The sequence below is a fragment of the Sciurus vulgaris genome, assembly GCF_902686455.1.
Source record: "Sciurus vulgaris genome assembly, chromosome: 5".
NCBI lineage: Eukaryota > Metazoa > Chordata > Mammalia > Rodentia > Sciuridae > Sciurus > Sciurus vulgaris.
In genome coordinates this window covers 1,114,399-1,132,413 of record NC_136465.1, presented here as the reverse complement: position 1 = coordinate 1,132,413, position 18,015 = coordinate 1,114,399, and the positions used below count along the sequence as shown (strand labels likewise).

Here is an 18,015-nt window from a genome sequence, read left to right as displayed (position 1 = left end):
CCCAGGGAGCAGCACAAGGACAGTGGGGTGCCCAGGGAGCAGCAGGATGGACTGTGGGGTCCCCAGGGAGCAGCAGGATGGACTGTGGGGACCCCAGGGAGCAGCACAAGGACAGTGGGATTCCCAGGGAGCAGCACAAGGACAGTGGGGTCCCCAGGGAGCACCACAAGGACAGTGGGGTCCCCGGGAGCAGCACAAGGACACTGGGGTCCCCAGGGAGCAGCACAAGGACACTGGGGTCCCTAGGGAGCAGCACAAGGACAGTGGGGTCCCCAGGGAGCAGCACAAGGACAGTGGGGTCCCCAGGGAGCAGCACAAGGACAGTGGGGTTCCCAGGGAGCAGCACAAGGACAGTGGGGTCCCCAGGGAGCAGCACAAGGACAGTGGGGTCTCCAAGGAGCAGCAGGATGGACTGTGGGGTCCCCAGGGAGAAGCACAAGGACAGCGGGGTCCCCAGGGAGCAGAAGGATGGACTGTGGGGTCCCCAGGGAGCAGCAGGATGGACTGTGGGGTTCCCAGGGAGCAGCACAAGGACAGTGGGGTCGCCAGGGAGAAGCAGGATGGACTGTGGGGTCCCCAGGGAGCAGCACAAGGACAGTGGGGTCGCCAGGGAGAAGCAGGATGGACTGTGGGGTCCCCAGGGAGCAGCACAAGGACAGTGGGGTCGCCAGGGAGAAGCAGGATGGACTGTGGGGTCCCCAGGGAGCAGCACAAGGACAGTGGGGTCCCCAGGGAGCAGCACGAAGGACACTGGGGTTCCCAGGGAGCAGCAGGATAGACTGTGGGGTCCCCAGGGAGCAGCACAAGGACAGTGGGGTCCCCAGGGAGCAGCACAAGGACAGTGGGGTCCCCAGGGAGCAGCAGGATGGACTGTGGGGTCCCCAGGGAGCAGCACAAGGACAGTGGGGTTCCCAGGGAGCAGCACAAGGACAGTGGGGTCCCCAGGGAGCAGCACAAGGACAGTGGGGTCCCCAGGGAGCAGCACAAGGACAGTGGGGTCGCCAGGGAGCAGCAGGATGGACTGTGGCGTCCCCAGGGAGCAGCAGGATGGACAGTGGGGTCCCCAGGGAGCAGCACGAAGGACAGTGGGGTTCCCAGGGAGCAGCACAAGGACAGTGGGGTCCCCAGGGAGCAGCACAAGGACAGTGGGGTCCCCAGGGAGCAGCACAAGGACAGTGGGGTCCCCAGGGAGCAGCACAAGGACAGTGGGGTCCCCAGGGAGCAGCACAAGGACAGCGGGGTCCCCAGGGAGCAGAAGGATGGACTGTGGGGTCCCCAGGGAGCAGCAGGATGGACTGTGGAGACCCCAGGGAGCAGCACAAGGACAGTGGGGTTCCCAGGGAGCAGCACAAGGACAGTGGGGTCCCCAGGGAGCAGCACAAGGACAGTGGGGTCCCCAGGGAGCAGCACAAGGACAGTGGGGTCGCCAGGGAGCAGCAGGATGGACTGTGGGGTCCCCAGGGAGCAGCACAAGGACAGTGGGGTCCCCAGGGAGCAGCACGAAGGACACTGGGGTTCCCACGGAGCAGCAGGATAGACTGTGGGGTCCCCAGGGAGCAGCACAAGGACAGTGGGGTCCCCAGGGAGCAGCACAAGGACAGTGGGGTCCCCAGGGAGCAGCACAAGGACAGTGGGGTCCCCAGGGAGCAGCAGGATGGACTGTGGGGTTCCCAGGGAGCAGCACAAGGACAGTGGGGTCCCCAGGGAGCAGCAGGATGGACTGTGGGGTCACCAGGGAGCAGCAGGATGGACTGTGGGGACCCCAGGGAGCAGCACAAGGACAGTGGGGTTCCCAGGGAGCAGCACAAGGACAGTGGGGTCCCCAGGGAGCAGCACAAGGACAGTGGGGTCCCCGGGGAGCAGCACAAGGACAGTGGGGTCGCCAGGGAGCAGCAGGATGGACTGTGGCGTCCCCAGGGAGCAGCAGGATGGACAGTGGGGTCCCCAGGGAGCAGCACAAGGACAGTGGGGTCCCCAGGGAGCAGCACAAGGACAGTGGGGTCCCCAGGGAGCAGCAGGATGGACTGTGGGGTTCCCAGGGAGCAGCACAAGGACAGTGGGGTCCCCAGGGAGCAGCAGGATGGACTGTGAGGTCCCCAGGGAGCAGCACAAGGACAGTGGGGTCCCCAGGGAGCAGCACAAGGACAGTGGGGTCCCCAGAGAGCAGCACAAGGACAGTGGGGTCCCCAGGGAGCAGCAGGATGGACTGTGGGTTCCCCAGGGAGCAGCACAAGGACAGTGGGGTTCCCAGAGAGCTGCACAAGGACAGTGGGGTCCCCAGGGAGCAGCAGGATGGACTGTGGGGTCCCCAGGGAGCAGCACAAGGACAGTGGGGTCCCCAGGGAGCAGCACAAGGACAGTGGGGTCCCCAGAGAGCAGCACAAGGACAGTGGGGTCCCCAGGGAGCAGCACAAGGACAGTGGGGTCCCCAGGGAGCAGCACAAGGACAGTGGGGTCCCCAGGGAGCAACAGGAATGACAGTGGGGACCCCAGGGAGCAGCACAAGGACAGTGGGGTCCCCAGGGAGCAGCACAAGGACAGTGGGGTCCCCAGGGAGCAGCAGGATGGACTGTGGGGTCCCCAGGGAGCAGCACAAGGACAGTGGGGTTCCCAGGGAGCAGCACAAGGACAGTGGGGTCCCCAGGGAGCAACAGGAAGGACAGTGGGGTCCCCAGGGAGCAGCACAAGGACAGTGGGGTCCCCAGGGAGCAGCACAAGGACAGTGGGGTCCCCAGGGAGCAGCACAAGGACAGTGGGGTCCCCAGGGAGCAGCACAAGGACAGTGGGGTCCCCAGGGAGCAGCAGGATGGACTGTGGGGTCCCCAGGGAGCAGCACAAGGACAGTGGGGTCCCCAGGGAGCAGCACAAGGACAGTGGGGTCCCCAGGGAGCAGCAGGATGGACTGTGGGGTCCCCAGGGAGCAGCACAAGGACAGTGGGGTCCCCAGGGAGCAGCACAAGGACAGTGGGGTTCCCAGAGAGCAGCACAAGGACAGTGGGGTCCCCAGGGAGCAGCAGGATGGACTGTGGGTTCCCCAGGGAGCAGCACAAGGACAGTGGGGTCCCCAGGGAGCAGCACAAGGACAGTGGGGTCCCCAGGGAGCAACAGGAATGACAGTGGGGACCCCAGGGAGCAGCACAAGGACAGTGGGGTCCCCAGGGAGCAGCACAAGGACAGTGGGGTCCCCAGGGAGCAGCAGGATGGACTGTGGGGTCCCCAGGGAGCAGCACAAGGACAGTGGGGTTCCCAGGGAGCAGCACAAGGACAGTGGGGTCCCCAGGGAGCAACAGGAAGGACAGTGGGGTCCCCAGGGAGCAGCACAAGGACAGTGGGGTCCCCAGGGAGCAGCACAAGGACAGTGGGGTCCCCAGGGAGCAGCAGGATGGACTGTGGGGTCCCCAGGGAGCAGCACAAGGACAGTGGGGTTCCCAGGGAGCAGCACAAGGACAGTGGGGTCCCCAGGGAGCAGCACAAGGACAGTGGGGTCCCCAGGGAGCAGCACAAGGACAGTGGGGTCCCCAGGGAGCAGGAGGATGGACTGTGGGGTCCCCAGGGAGCAGCACAAGGACAGTGGGGTCCCCAGGGAGCAGCACAAGGACAGTGGGGTCCCCAGGGAGCAACAGGAATGACAGTGGGGACCCCAGGGAGCAGCACAAGGACAGTGGGGTCCCCAGGGAGCAGCACAAGGACAGTGGGGTCCCCAGGGAGCAGCAGGATGGACTGTGGGGTCCCCAGGGAGCAGCACAAGGACAGTGGGGTCCCCAGGGAGCAGCACAAGGACAGTGGGGTCCCCAGAGAGCAGCACAAGGACAGTGGGGTCCCCAGGGAGCAGCAGGATGGACTGTGGGGTTCCCAGGGAGCAGCACAAGGACAGTGGGGTTCCCAGGGAGCAGCACAAGGACAGTGGGGTCCCCAGGGAGCAGCACAAGGACAGTGGGGTCCCCAGGGAGCAGCACAAGGACAGTGGGGTCGCCAGGGAGCAGCAGGATGGACTGTGGCGTCCCCAGGGAGCAGCAGGATGGACAGTGGGGTCCCCAGGGAGCAGCACGAAGGACAGTGGGGTTCCCAGGGAGCAGCACAAGGACAGTGGGGTCCCCAGGGAGCAGCACAAGGACAGTGGGGTCCCCAGGGAGCAGCACAAGGACAGCGGGGTCCCCAGGGAGCAGAAGGATGGACTGTGGGGTCCCCAGGGAGCAGCAGGATGGACTCTGGAGACCCCAGGGAGCAGCACAAGGACAGTGGGGTTCCCAGGGAGCAGCACAAGGACAGTGGGGTCCCCAGGGAGCAGCACAAGGACAGTGGGGTCCCCAGGGAGCAGCACAAGGACAGTGGGGTCGCCAGGGAGCAGCAGGATGGACTGTGGGGTCCCCAGGGAGCAGCACAAGGACAGTGGGGTCCCCAGGGAGCAGCACGAAGGACACTGGGGTTCCCACGGAGCAGCAGGATAGACTGTGGGGTCCCCAGGGAGCAGCACAAGGACAGTGGGGTCCCCAGGGAGCAGCACAAGGACAGTGGGGTCCCCAGGGAGCAGCACAAGGACAGTGGGGTCCCCAGGGAGCAGCAGGATGGACTGTGGGGTTCCCAGGGAGCAGCACAAGGACAGTGGGGTCCCCAGGGAGCAGCAGGATGGACTGTGGGGTCACCAGGGAGCAGCAGGATGGACTGTGGGGACCCCAGGGAGCAGCACAAGGACAGTGGGGTTCCCAGGGAGCAGCACAAGGACAGTGGGGTCCGCAGGGAGCAGCACAAGGACAGTGGGGTCCCCGGGGAGCAGCACAAGGACAGTGGGGTCGCCAGGGAGCAGCAGGATGGACTGTGGCGTCCCCAGGGAGCAGCAGGATGGACAGTGGGGTCCCCAGGGAGCAGCACAAGGACAGTGGGGTCCCCAGGGAGCAGCACAAGGACAGTGGGGTCCCCAGGGAGCAGCAGGATGGACTGTGGGGTTCCCAGGGAGCAGCACAAGGACAGTGGGGTCCCCAGGGAGCAGCAGGATGGACTGTGGGGTCCCCAGGGAGCAGCACAAGGACAGTGGGGTCCCCAGGGAGCAGCACAAGGACAGTGGGGTCCCCAGGGAGCAGCACAAGGACAGTGGGGTCCCCAGGGAGCAGCAGGATGGACTGTGGGTTCCCCAGGGAGCAGCACAAGGACAGTGGGGTTCCCAGAGAGCTGCACAAGGACAGTGGGGTCCCCAGGGAGCAGCAGGATGGACTGTGGGGTCCCCAGGGAGCAGCACAAGGACAGTGGGGTCCCCAGGGAGCAGCACAAGGACAGTGGGGTTCCCAGAGAGCAGCACAAGGACAGTGGGGTCCCCAGGGAGCAGCACAAGGACAGTGGGGTCCCCAGGGAGCAGCACAAGGACAGTGGGGTCCCCAGGGAGCAACAGGAATGACAGTGGGGACCCCAGGGAGCAGCACAAGGACAGTGGGGTCCCCAGGGAGCAGCACAAGGACAGTGGGGTCCCCAGGGAGCAGCAGGATGGACTGTGGGGTCCCCAGGGAGCAGCAGGATGGACTGTGGGGACCCCAGGGAGCAGCACAAGGACAGTGGGATTCCCAGGGAGCAGCACAAGGACAGTGGGGTCCCCAGGGAGCACCACAAGGACAGTGGGGTCCCCGGGAGCAGCACAAGGACACTGGGGTCCCCAGGGAGCAGCACAAGGACACTGGGGTCCCTAGGGAGCAGCACAAGGACAGTGGGGTCCCCAGGGAGCAACACAAGGACAGTGGGGTCCCCAGGGAGCAGCACAAGGACAGTGGGGTTCCCAGGGAGCAGCACAAGGACAGTGGGGTCCCCAGGGAGCAGCACAAGGACAGTGGGGTCTCCAAGGAGCAGCAGGATGGACTGTGGGGTCCCCAGGGAGAAGCACAAGGACAGCGGGGTCCCCAGGGAGCAGAAGGATGGACTGTGGGGTCCCCAGGGAGCAGCAGGATGGACTGTGGGGTTCCCAGGGAGCAGCACAAGGACAGTGGGGTCGCCAGGGAGAAGCAGGATGGACTGTGGGGTCCCCAGGGAGCAGCACAAGGACAGTGGGGTCGCCAGGGAGAAGCAGGATGGACTGTGGGGTCCCCAGGGAGCAGCACAAGGACAGTGGGGTCGCCAGGGAGAAGCAGGATGGACTGTGGGGTCCCCAGGGAGCAGCACAAGGACAGTGGGGTCCCCAGGGAGCAGCACGAAGGACACTGGGGTTCCCAGGGAGCAGCAGGATAGACTGTGGGGTCCCCAGGGAGCAGCACAAGGACAGTGGGGTCCCCAGGGAGCAGCACAAGGACAGTGGGGTCCCCAGGGAGCAGCAGGATGGACTGTGGGGTTCCCAGGGAGCAGCACAAGGACAGTGGGGTTCCCAGGGAGCAGCACAAGGACAGTGGGGTCCCCAGGGAGCAGCACAAGGACAGTGGGGTCCCCAGGGAGCAGCACAAGGACAGTGGGGTCGCCAGGGAGCAGCAGGATGGACTGTGGCGTCCCCAGGGAGCAGCAGGATGGACAGTGGGGTCCCCAGGGAGCAGCACGAAGGACAGTGGGGTTCCCAGGGAGCAGCACAAGGACAGTGGGGTCCCCAGGGAGCAGCACAAGGACAGTGGGTCCCCAGGGAGCAGCACAAGGACAGCGGGGTCCCCAGGGAGCAGAAGGATGGACTGTGGGGTCCCCAGGGAGCAGCAGGATGGACTGTGGAGACCCCAGGGAGCAGCACAAGGACAGTGGGGTCCCCAGGGAGCAGCACAAGGACAGTGGGGTCCCCAGGGAGCAGCACAAGGACAGTGGGGTCCCCAGGGAGCAGCACAAGGACAGTGGGGTCGCCAGGGAGCAGCAGGATGGACTGTGGGGTCCCCAGGGAGCAGCACAAGGACAGTGGGGTCCCCAGGGAGCAGCACGAAGGACACTGGGGTTCCCACGGAGCAGCAGGATAGACTGTGGGGTCCCCAGGGAGCAGCACAAGGACAGTGGGGTCCCCAGGGAGCAGCACAAGGACAGTGGGGTCCCCAGGGAGCAGCACAAGGACAGTGGGGTCCCCAGGGAGCAGCAGGATGGACTGTGGGGTTCCCAGGGAGCAGCACAAGGACAGTGGGGTCCCCAGGGAGCAGCAGGATGGACTGTGGGGTCACCAGGGAGCAGCAGGATGGACTGTGGGGACCCCAGGGAGCAGCACAAGGACAGTGGGGTTCCCAGGGAGCAGCACAAGGACAGTGGGGTCCCCAGGGAGCAGCACAAGGACAGTGGGGTCCCCGGGGAGCAGCACAAGGACAGTGGGGTCGCCAGGGAGCAGCAGGATGGACTGTGGCGTCCCCAGGGAGCAGCAGGATGGACAGTGGGGTCCCCAGGGAGCAGCACAAGGACAGTGGGGTCCCCAGGGAGCAGCACAAGGACAGTGGGGTCCCCAGGGAGCAGCAGGATGGACTGTGGGGTTCCCAGGGAGCAGCACAAGGACAGTGGGGTCCCCAGGGAGCAGCAGGATGGACTGTGGGGTCCCCAGGGAGCAGCACAAGGACAGTGGGGTCCCCAGGGAGCAGCACAAGGACAGTGGGGTCCCCAGAGAGCAGCACAAGGACAGTGGGGTCCCCAGGGAGCAGCAGGATGGACTGTGGGTTCCCCAGGGAGCAGCACAAGGACAGTGGGGTTCCCAGAGAGCTGCACAAGGACAGTGGGGTCCCCAGGGAGCAGCAGGATGGACTGTGGGGTCCCCAGGGAGCAGCACAAGGACAGTGGGGTCCCCAGGGAGCAGCACAAGGACAGTGGGGTTCCCAGAGAGCAGCACAAGGACAGTGGGGTCCCCAGGGAGCAGCAGGATGGACTGTGGGGTCCCCAGGGAGCAGCACAAGGACAGTGGGGTCCCCAGGGAGCAGCACAAGGACAGTGGGGTTCCCAGGGAGCGGCACAAGGACAGTGGGGTCCCCAGGGAGCAGCACAAGGACAGTGGGGTCCCCAGGGAGCAGCAGGATGGACTGTGGGGTCCCCAGGGAGCAGCACAAGGACAGTGGGGTCCCCAGGGAGCAGCAGGATGGACTGTGGGGTCCCCAGGGAGCAGCACAAGGACAGTGGGGTCCCCAGGGAGCAGCAGGATGGACTGTGGGGTCCCCAGGGAGCAGCACAAGGACAGTGGGGTGCCCAGGGAGCAGCATGATGGACTGTGGGGTCCCCAGGGAGCAGCAGGATGGACTGTGGGGACCCCAGGGAGCAGCACAAGGACAGTGGGATTCCCAGGGAGCAGCACAAGGACAGTGGGGTCCCCAGGGAGCACCACAAGGACAGTGGGGTCCCCGGGAGCAGCACAAGGACACTGGGGTCCCCAGGGAGCAGCACAAGGACACTGGGGTCCCTAGGGAGCAGCACAAGGACAGTGGGGTCCCCAGGGAGCAGCACAAGGACAGTGGGGTCCCCAGGGAGCAGCACAAGGACAGTGGGGTTCCCAGGGAGCAGCACAAGGACAGTGGGGTCCCCAGGGAGCAGCACAAGGACAGTGGGGTCTCCAAGGAGCAGCAGGATGGACTGTGGGGTCCCCAGGGAGAAGCACAAGGACAGCGGGGTCCCCAGGGAGCAGAAGGATGGACTGTGGGGTCCCCAGGGAGCAGCAGGATGGACTGTGGGGTTCCCAGGGAGCAGCACAAGGACAGTGGGGTCGCCAGGGAGAAGCAGGATGGACTGTGGGGTCCCCAGGGAGCAGCACAAGGACAGTGGGGTCGCCAGGGAGAAGCAGGATGGACTGTGGGGTCCCCAGGGAGCAGCACAAGGACAGTGGGGTCGCCAGGGAGAAGCAGGATGGACTGTGGGGTCCCCAGGGAGCAGCACAAGGACAGTGGGGACCCCAGGGAGCAGCACGAAGGACACTGGGGTTCCCAGGGAGCAGCAGGATAGACTGTGGGGTCCCCAGGGAGCAGCACAAGGACAGTGGGGTCCCCAGGGAGCAGCACAAGGACAGTGGGGTCCCCAGGGAGCAGCAGGATGGACTGTGGGGTTCCCAGGGAGCAGCACAAGGACAGTGGGGTTCCCAGGGAGCAGCACAAGGACAGTGGGGTCCCCAGGGAGCAGCACAAGGACAGTGGGGTCCCCAGGGAGCAGCACAAGGACAGTGGGGTCGCCAGGGAGCAGCAGGATGGACTGTGGCGTCCCCAGGGAGCAGCAGGATGGACAGTGGGGTCCCCAGGGAGCAGCACGAAGGACAGTGGGGTTCCCAGGGAGCAGCACAAGGACAGTGGGGTCCCCAGGGAGCAGCACAAGGACAGTGGGGTCCCCAGGGAGCAGCACAAGGACAGCGGGGTCCCCAGGGAGCAGAAGGATGGACTGTGGGGTCCCCAGGGAGCAGCAGGATGGACTGTGGAGACCCCAGGGAGCAGCACAAGGACAGTGGGGTTCCCAGGGAGCAGCACAAGGACAGTGGGGTCCCCAGGGAGCAGCACAAGGACAGTGGGGTCCCCAGGGAGCAGCACAAGGACAGTGGGGTCGCCAGGGAGCAGCAGGATGGACTGTGGGGTCCCCAGGGAGCAGCACAAGGACAGTGGGGTCCCCAGGGAGCAGCACGAAGGACACTGGGGTTCCCAGGGAGCAGCAGGATAGACTGTGGGGTCCCCAGGGAGCAGCACAAGGACAGTGGGGTCCCCAGGGAGCAGCACAAGGACAGTGGGGTCCCCAGGGAGCAGCACAAGGACAGTGGGGTCCCCAGGGAGCAGCAGGATGGACTGTGGGGTCCCCAGGGAGCAGCACAAGGACAGTGGGGTCCCCAGGGAGCAGCAGGATGGACTGTGGGGTCACCAGGGAGCAGCAGGATGGACTGTGGGGACCCCAGGGAGCAGCACAAGGACAGTGGGGTTCCCAGGGAGCAGCACAAGGACAGTGGGGTCCCCAGGGAGCAGCACAAGGACAGTGGGGTCCCCGGGGAGCAGCACAAGGACAGTGGGGTCGCCAGGGAGCAGCAGGATGGACTGTGGCGTCCCCAGGGAGCAGCAGGATGGACAGTGGGGTCCCCAGGGAGCAGCACAAGGACAGTGGGGTCCCCAGGGAGCAGCACAAGGACAGTGGGGTCCCCAGGGAGCAGCAGGATGGACTGTGGGGTTCCCAGGGAGCAGCACAAGGACAGTGGGGTCCCCAGGGAGCAGCAGGATGGACTGTGGGGTCCCCAGGGAGCAGCACAAGGACAGTGGGGTCCCCAGGGAGCAGCACAAGGACAGTGGGGTCCCCAGAGAGCAGCACAAGGACAGTGGGGTCCCCAGGGAGCAGCAGGATGGACTGTGGGTTCCCCAGGGAGCAGCACAAGGACAGTGGGGTTCCCAGAGAGCTGCACAAGGACAGTGGGGTCCCCAGGGAGCAGCAGGATGGACTGTGGGGTCCCCAGGGAGCAGCACAAGGACAGTGGGGTCCCCAGGGAGCAGCACAAGGACAGTGGGGTTCCCAGAGAGCAGCACAAGGACAGTGGGGTCCCCAGGGAGCAGCACAAGGACAGTGGGGTCCCCAGGGAGCAGCACAAGGACAGTGGGGTCCCCAGGGAGCAACAGGAATGACAGTGGGGACCCCAGGGAGCAGCACAAGGACAGTGGGGTCCCCAGGGAGCAGCACAAGGACAGTGGGGTCCCCAGGGAGCAGCAGGATGGACTGTGGGGTCCCCAGGGAGCAGCACAAGGACAGTGGGGTTCCCAGGGAGCAGCACAAGGACAGTGGGGTCCCCAGGGAGCAACAGGAAGGACAGTGGGGTCCCCAGGGAGCAGCACAAGGACAGTGGGGTCCCCAGGGAGCAGCACAAGGACAGTGGGGTCCCCAGGGAGCAGCACAAGGACAGTGGGGTCCCCAGGGAGCAGCACAAGGACAGTGGGGTCCCCAGGGAGCAGCAGGATGGACTGTGGGGTCCCCAGGGAGCAGCACAAGGACAGTGGGGTCCCCAGGGAGCAGCACAAGGACAGTGGGGTCCCCAGGGAGCAGCAGGATGGACTGTGGGGTCCCCAGGGAGCAGCACAAGGACAGTGGGGTCCCCAGGGAGCAGCACAAGGACAGTGGGGTTCCCAGAGAGCAGCACAAGGACAGTGGGGTCCCCAGGGAGCAGCAGGATGGACTGTGGGTTCCCCAGGGAGCAGCACAAGGACAGTGGGGTCCCCAGGGAGCAGCACAAGGACAGTGGGGTCCCCAGGGAGCAACAGGAATGACAGTGGGGACCCCAGGGAGCAGCACAAGGACAGTGGGGTCCCCAGGGAGCAGCACAAGGACAGTGGGGTCCCCAGGGAGCAGCAGGATGGACTGTGGGGTCCCCAGGGAGCAGCACAAGGACAGTGGGGTTCCCAGGGAGCAGCACAAGGACAGTGGGGTCCCCAGGGAGCAACAGGAAGGACAGTGGGGTCCCCAGGGAGCAGCACAAGGACAGTGGGGTCCCCAGGGAGCAGCACAAGGACAGTGGGGTCCCCAGGGAGCAGCAGGATGGACTGTGGGGTCCCCAGGGAGCAGCACAAGGACAGTGGGGTTCCCAGGGAGCAGCACAAGGACAGTGGGGTCCCCAGGGAGCAGCACAAGGACAGTGGGGTCCCCAGGGAGCAGCACAAGGACAGTGGGGTCCCCAGGGAGCAGGAGGATGGACTGTGGGGTCCCCAGGGAGCAGCACAAGGACAGTGGGGTCCCCAGGGAGCAGCACAAGGACAGTGGGGTCCCCAGGGAGCAACAGGAATGACAGTGGGGACCCCAGGGAGCAGCACAAGGACAGTGGGGTCCCCAGGGAGCAGCACAAGGACAGTGGGGTCCCCAGGGAGCAGCAGGATGGACTGTGGGGTTCCCAGGGAGCAGCACAAGGACAGTGGGGTCCCCAGGGAGCAGCAGGATGGACTGTGGGGTCCCCAGGGAGCAGCACAAGGACAGTGGGGTCCCCAGGGAGCAGCACAAGGACAGTGGGGTTCCCAGGGAGCAACAGGAATGACAGTGGGGACCCCAGGGAGCAGCACAAGGACAGTGGGGTCCCCAGGGAGCAGCACAAGGACAGTGGGGTCCCCAGGGAGCAGCAGGATGGACTGTGGGGTCCCCAGGGAGCAGCACAAGGACAGTGGGGTTCCCAGGGAGCAGCACAAGGACAGTGGGGTCCCCAGGGAGCAACAGGAAGGACAGTGGGGTCCCCAGGGAGCAGCACAAGGACAGTGGGGTCCCCAGGGAGCAGCACAAGGACAGTGGGGTCCCCAGGGAGCAGCAGGATGGACTGTGGGGTCCCCAGGGAGCAGCACAAGGACAGTGGGGTTCCCAGGGAGCAGCACAAGGACAGTGGGGTCCCCAGGGAGCAGCACAAGGACAGTGGGGTCCCCAGGGAGCAGCACAAGGACAGTGGGGTCCCCAGGGAGCAGGAGGATGGACTGTGGGGTCCCCAGGGAGCAGCACAAGGACAGTGGGGTCCCCAGGGAGCAGCACAAGGACAGTGGGGTCCCCAGGGAGCAGCACAAGGACAGTGGGGTCCCCAGGGAGCAGCACAAGGACAGTGGGGTCCCCAGGGCGCAGCACAAGGACAGTGGGGCCCCCAGGGAGCAGCAGGATGGACTGTGGGGCCCCCAGGGAGCAGCAGGATGGACAGTGGGGTCCCCAGGGAGCAGCACGAAGGACAGTGGGGTCCCCAGGGAGCAGCACAAGGACAGTGGGGTCCCCAGGGAGCAGCACAAGGACAGTGGGGTCCCCAGGGAGCAGCAGGATGGACTATGGGGTCCCCAGGGAGCAGCTCAAGGACAGTGGGGTCCCCAGGGAGCAGCATAAGGACAGTGGGGTCCCCAGGGCGCTGCAGGATGGACTGTGGGGTCCCCAGGGAGCAGCACAAGGACAGTGAGGTCCCCAGGGAGCAGCAGGAAGGACAGTGGGGACCCCAGGGAGCAGCACAAGGACAGTGGGGTCCCCAGGGAGCAGCACAAGGACAGTGGGGTCCCCAGGGAGCAGCAGGATGGACTGTGGGGTCCCAGGGAGCAGCACTAGGACAGTGGGGTCCCCAGGGAGCAGCACAAGGACAGTGGGGTCCCCAGGGAGCAGCACAAGGACAGTGGGGTCCGCAGGGAGCAGCAGGATGGACTATGGGGTCCCCAGAGAGCAGCTCAAGGACAGTGGGGTTCCCAGGGAGCAGCATAAGGACAGTGGGGTCCCCAGGGCGCTGCCGGATGGACTGTGGGGTCCCCAGGGAGCAGCACAAGGACAGTGAGGTCCCCAGGGAGCAGCAGGAAGGACAGTGGGGACCCCAGGGAGCAGCACAAGGACTGTGGGGTCCCCAGGGAGCAGCACAAGGACAGTGGGGTCCCCAGGGAGCAGCAGGATGGACTGTGGGGTCCCCAGGGAGCAGCACTAGGACAGTGGGGTCCCCAAGGAGCAGCACAAGGACAGTGGGGTCCCCAGGGAGCAGCACAAGGACAGTGGAGTCCCCAGGGAGCAGCACAAGGACAGTGGGGTCCCCAGGGAGCAGCACAAGGACAGTGGGGTCCCCAGGGAGCAGTCTCAAGCTCGGAAGTCCCAGCGCTCAGAGAATAGCCACCAGCCAGCTGCCCTCAGGCCCTCCACACCTCGCTGCCCCAGTCCTGCCCAGTGTCCATCAGGGTCCATAGCCCCCTCTTCAGACAGGCGCTGCAGCCTCTCAGAGAGGGTGCTTTTGAAGGCATGAGAAGTCTCGGGACTGGAATGCGAAGGATCCCGACCCTGTGCCAGGTGCTCACGTCCTCCCAGGTGCCTGCTCTGCTGGGGCTCGGGCAGCAGCTGGGGTGTCTGTGGAGCGCTGGGGGTGTCTTGGCAGGCTTGGCGGCAGAGGGCCCATGTGTCGGGCTCCCGATTTCCAGGTGCCAACAGCCGGCTGGCCACTTCAGGCCACAGGGTGTAGTTCCCGGCTCCCAAGCCCCTCGGAGTGTAAGGACCCTCTCAGCCAGAGCTGGCTGCATCGCTGGGTATTGTTCAGGAAGCACCAGGAGTACCCTGCTCCTCAACCCGTTCCTTGGGTCTACCTTGGGGTAGCTTCCTGGGCGTCCTCGACTTCTACAACCGGCCAGGTGCAGTGGCACAGGCCTGTAGCCCCAGTGACTCAGGAGGCTTAGCCAGGAGGATCGTGAGTTCAAAGCCAGCCTCAGAAAGTTAGTGAGATCCTGTCTCAAGATGAAGTATAAATAGGGCAGTGGTTAAGGGTCCCTGGGTTCAATCCCTGGTACCAAAAAAAAAAAAAAAAAAAAGTGGAAGACCAAGAGAGCACCACTCCATCTCGTAGCCCGGCCCCAATATGCCCAGGTTGAAAAACATAAGGAAGACCTTTGTCAGAAGCGAGGCTACAGAGAAGCAGCAAAGCAGAAAGGGATCAGGGCTGGGCCGGGGCTGGGGTGGAGCTGCTGCCTGGTACGGGTGCGGCCCTGGGTTCTGTCCTCGGCGCCTCATAACTAAGGTTAAAAAGTAAAGTTCCCAAAATGGGAACAGAACGAGGGATCTGAGGAAGAGTCAGGAGGAGGGTGGGCTCTAGACGCTGGTCCGGGGCCTGGCTCCTGCGGCGGCCGTCGGGTGAAGCGCAGTGCACGCCTCTGCCCACGGGCCTGCTGACTCACTCGGGCCCACTCACGAAGACGGGGTTTCCCTCCATTGCAGGCCAGACTGGGCCCGTGGTGACCTTGGGGAGGCTGGGGACAGAGACAGTGCGCCTGAGGCTGGCACCGGAGGCCTCTTACCGCGAGCTGACCGTGGCACACAGCAGCACGTCATTGAGCATGAACAGCCGGCGCTCCTTGGTCTTGGTGATCTCTCCCCGGTCGTTGAAAACCGTCTCGATCACGTCATCAGACCGAACGAGGTACCGGCCTCCGCTGCCCAGCAGCTGTGTGGAGAGGACACGGTCACCACCAAGTCCCCGACGATGGAGGGCGGGCTCTTCGGAAGGAGTCTGCAGGGTCCAGTTCCACAGACTGCTCGGAGGGCCCCTCCCACTCACCCCAGGCGTGGGGTGCACAGCTCAAAATGCGCCTTCTGAGCAGATGCCGCTTTGCAGTCACCCTCTAGGGTGGGAGGAACGCCTCCCTGGAGGACGCAGCTCCCTTCCCCGTCCCTGGACGGGCCTCCTCTGGACCTGCAGTGCCCTCCTCCCCCACTCCAGAGTTTGTGATCCTTGGCTTGGCACCAGCCACCAGGAGCAGCAGGGCCCGGCTGTGCTGCCATCTACACTCCAGTGGACGTGGGGAGCAGACCAGTCAGCCTCTTGAGTTCCCACGCGATGCCACGTTCACGTTCCCCGAGCCAGACAGTCAGGCCTCCACACGCTCCGTACTCACGGCTAAGTGAGGGTCACGGAGAAGTCATACTTACGCAGTCGGCGCACAGGAGACTCGGGGTCCCCAGTCTGGGAGAGCCACTGCCTAAGCCGAGGCAGCTGCTGGCCATGTGCAGGTGGAAGATGCCCACCTCCCGGCCTCCTTTCCTGAGAGCCCGGGAAGGCCCGCACGCCACAGTGATGGATGCTCTGTGCCCCCAGTGCCTGCCTGGTTCACTCTGTGCACACGTGTGCAGAAGTGCAAGAGCCACAGGCAAGTGCAACTTCAACACCCTACATCAAGAATTGACGCAACTCCCCCGTAGGACACCCCCACGTAAGGCTTCTGGAGAACCGGGGAAGCGGCCGCTGGGGACGGAGCACAGTCAAGTTCCCAGCGTGAGAGCACAGGCGGCCCTCGCAGGCAGGAAATCACTCCAGCTGAGAAGCAGACAGTGTGATTCCTAGCAAGCCCGACTATCGTGCAATCACCTGAGGCGGCCCAGGTAAACAAGCACCTCCCTGTGGACCAGGGCCTCAACAAGTATGGAGAAGCACGTTGCTGCAGGAAAGCCGTGCTGGGAACCTGAGGCGGAAACCAGCCTGGGGGACCTCTGCTGCCTCCCTCAGTGTCACCCGCACACGGCTCAGACCCGCAGGGGGCAGTGGACACGCCGTCTACAGAGGAGACTGGCTGAGCCAGAGCAGGTACTCTCTGCCTTCCCGGGCCCTGGACCAGCAAGAAGCTACTGAGTCTGAACCCTTTCCTAAGATGTGAAGACCGACAGACCACTAAGGACTGCACGCAGGCCTCCCTGCGCCTGGACATCTCCAGCAAGCCCCAAGTAAAGACTCTAGGCCAAGGGAAGGGCCCAAAGATTGGCAAGGGGGCTGGAGGTGTGCTGGCTTGTCAGTGCAGAGCAGAGCAGGCAGCACAGAGCTGAGGGGAGCTCCCCACCTGGCCCAGGTACCTCACGTCAGCACAGGGCTGAGCGCAGCTCCCCACCTGGCCTAGGTACCTCAAGTCAGCACAGGGCTGAGCGCAGCTCCCCTACCTTGTCCAGGTACCTCTCGTTGGCAGCTTTGGCTATCTGCTTGATCTCGCAGCGCTGGTCAGCGTCCCTCTTCCTTTCGTTCAGCTTCTCTGCTAAGGTTTCGAGCTCCGTCAGGGCCATCTGAAGGGGCAGCCTGTCGGGATGACCTTTGGAGGTGTTCTTCAGCATGTCCTGTCAGCAGGAGGCAGAACAGGGTTGGTCAGCACACACACTTCCAGCTCCCAGGCTCAAGAGCCTCACTCCCACCTGGATGGCGGTGAGACGAGGGGCCTCGGCTGGGGAGGGGCTGAGCTGAGTGGACGCTGGCAGCTCCTATTGCAGCAGCACACTGACTTCCCAAAATGACTTCCCAAAGCGCACAACCAGAGCAATCTGCAGGCACAGCGGTGCACTCCTGTCCTCCAGGGGCTGGGGAGCTGAGGCAGCGTATGGTCAAGGCCAGCCTCAGCCATGTAGTGAGGCCCTAAGCAACTCAGTGGGACGCTGTCTGTAACTCAAATATGAAAAAGGGAGGTCTCAGAAATGGTCTCTCTACAACTGTGACCAAGTGGTTGCCACTTCTCAACCTGAGCCAGGCAGACACCACGCACAGAATTCAGCAGCAACCTCCTTCCACAAGGGTTTCCCAGCAGTGTGAATCCAGCAGGCCGAGCTGGACTCTCTGGACACACAGGCACACCTGGGTCTCTGCTGACGGAGCCCCCCACCTCAGGGCAGCTGGACACTCTGGACACACAGGCACACCTGGGTCTCTGCTGACGGAGCCCCCCCTCAGGGCAGCTGGACACTCTGGACACACAGGCACACCTGGGTCTCTGCTGACGGAGCCCCCCCCCCAGGGCAGCTGGACACTCTGGACACACAGGCACACCTGGGTCTCTGCTGACGGAGCCCCCCCCCCTCAGGGCAGCTGGACACTCTGGACACACAGGCACACCTGGGTCTCTGCTGACGGAGCCCCCCCCTCAGGGCAGCTGGACACTCTGGACACACAGGCACACCTGGGTCTCTGCTGACGGAGCCCCCCCCTCAGGGCAGCTGGACACTCTGGACACACAGGCACACCTGGGTCTCTGCTGACGGAGCCCCCCACCTCAGGGCAGCTGGACACTCTGGACACACAGGCACACCTGGCCTCTGCCGGTGGGGCCAAGCTCCACCCCAGGTCAAATGCCACAAACAGCATGCAGGTCACAGGGACGTCTTCCATGGGAGGAGGAGCCCAGGGACGGGCACACGTCACTGCTTAGCTTGAGAACTTGCCTGGCCACCGGCCTTCAGCAGCCGTCACTGAGGCAAGACCCTCAAGAAGACGAGGAGGCCCCCGAGGCACAGGTGGTCAGCACTTTCTGAATTGACTGCCAGTTTCTAACTGGGGCATGGACACTGTTTGGGACACAGCAGTACTGCCCTCTTCACTGACCACAGGGCAGCCCAGACCTAACTGCTCAGGCACTGGGAAACAAAAAGGGCCACATGGCCCCCAAGCTCACTGCAGGGCGATGGTCTGGAGGGCAACCGGGACACTCCTGAGCGTGGACACAGGAACACCCCAGCCCTGGCAGCTCTGCGGATCTGGGCAGGCGGTGAGGGGGTGTGGGTGCTCCACGCGCCTCCGATCACTCTGCTGGGAACCTGAACCTGCTTCAGAGACCCTCCGTAAAACAGGAGGCTAACCTCCCCCTGCCCGGCCCTGAGATCAGACAAGGGGCGAGGGCTTAGGGCGGTGCAGGGCGCAGGAGACCCGGGGACAGCGCGGGCTGG

At 64.9% G+C, this 18,015-nt stretch overlaps 1 protein-coding gene across 1 annotated transcript in view; it reads right to left on the bottom strand.

Moving 5' to 3' along the window:
* Positions 1-18,015, bottom strand: part of ARHGEF10 (Rho guanine nucleotide exchange factor 10) — a 115,325-nt gene that overhangs the window by 51,251 nt on the left and 46,059 nt on the right. The window contains 2 exon segments of the mRNA XM_079142911.1: positions 14,622-14,767; positions 16,252-16,422. Of these exon segments, the coding sequence (XP_078999037.1) occupies positions 14,622-14,767; positions 16,252-16,422 (317 nt within the window).